At 44.9% G+C, this 1,396-nt stretch overlaps 1 protein-coding gene across 1 annotated transcript in view; it reads left to right on the forward strand.

Annotated features, from left to right (window-relative positions):
• HELRODRAFT_161869 (hypothetical protein) overlaps positions 1-1,396 on the forward strand; it is a gene marked incomplete at both ends in the record, with an annotated part of 29,378 nt that overhangs the window by 6,776 nt on the left and 21,206 nt on the right. The window contains one exon of the mRNA XM_009021741.1: positions 789-830. Coding sequence (XP_009019989.1) covers positions 789-830 — 42 coding nt within the window. The remainder of the gene's footprint in view (positions 1-788; positions 831-1,396) is intronic.

The following is a 1,396-nucleotide window of genomic DNA, read 5'->3' on the forward strand; positions in this document are numbered from 1 at the left end:
GCATTCCCATATTTTTTCATTTTCTCGTCCGCTGCCCTGGCCGCGGCCAAACCGCATTCTTTACTTGTCAGGTTTACGTATCGTTCGGCGAGGGTGCCAGGGACCGTAACATCCCACGCCAAACATCTGCCGGCTCTCCAAGGTATTAGCGTGCATCCGTCCGGGCGCCTACCATCATGCGCAGAAATGCCGGGTGGTTCCTTGAGAACCGGGATTGAAGCCTTGGAGAAGAGCCGACAAATGTAATCGTTTAGCGCTGAGTGACGTAGTTGACGGCCCCCACCCAGGCGACAAACCAAACCGTGGTGCCCAAACTCGTCCGCCCCAGCGCCACATCGGCACGTGTATTTATTCTGAATGACCAGGCCAAGTCTGAAGCCAATGGCAAATCTCACAGACTCGTCGTCAAGCCTGGTGCCCACAGAGGTGTTAGGCCACGATCTCAACCACCCACAGCTGGCAACGCTGGACATGGCCAACAAACGAGCGGTGGAAAAGTCGTCGCCGCATGAAGACAACAAATTTTGAAAGATTTTTTTATATTCTTCGTTCAAAATTTGGACGTGCGTACGGTCTCCCGGGGCGGACACTGGGGGAAAAATATCGCGGCAACGAAAAAACCGGTGGAGCAGGGAAGACTGCAGGTCGAGAGTGGCAGCGGCAGAAGAATTATAAACAACGGGAGCCAGCTGAACCACGCTAAGCAACCCCAGCCCACCAAATCGCACCGGCAGCTGAGCCTGGGACTAACCACTGTCAGTCACTTGAACATTGCAAATCGACGACAGGGCGGTGCGCAGGGCTCCGTCAAATTCGCCCAATTTAGAAGGGTCAATGTATGTATGTATGTATGTATGTATGTATGTATGTACGTATGTATGTATGTATGTATATTTGTATGCATCAATTCTCTGAAAATTATTTTACTATTCAATATTTCGTAGTCATGGACATGGTATGTCCTTTTTTTTCTTTCTATACTTTTTATTCTTTGGTCTTGTTATCCTCCTCATCATCATCAAACTCGTCGTCATGACATCAATATTATCATCATCAGTATCGCCATCATCAAGCAAACAAACGAACGAACGAACAAACAAACTAACGAACGAACGAACAAACATACAAACGAACAAACCAACATCTACATATCTATCAGTCCATTCATAACCGTTTAGAAAGAAATTTTGGAGTTTTGTAACTTTCTGGAAAACAGTCATACTTTAAAATTGTATCGCAAGTATGTATGTTTGTTTGTATGGTTGTATGTATATTTGTTTGTTGGTTTGTATATATGTATATTTGTTTGTTTGTTTGTTGGTATGTATGTATGTACGGTTTAGTAGTAGTAGTAGTAGTAGTAGTAGTAGTAGTAGTAGTAGTAGTAGTAGTAGTA

This window comes from Helobdella robusta (genome assembly GCF_000326865.2).
Source record: "Helobdella robusta unplaced genomic scaffold HELROscaffold_3, whole genome shotgun sequence".
NCBI lineage: Eukaryota > Metazoa > Annelida > Clitellata > Rhynchobdellida > Glossiphoniidae > Helobdella > Helobdella robusta.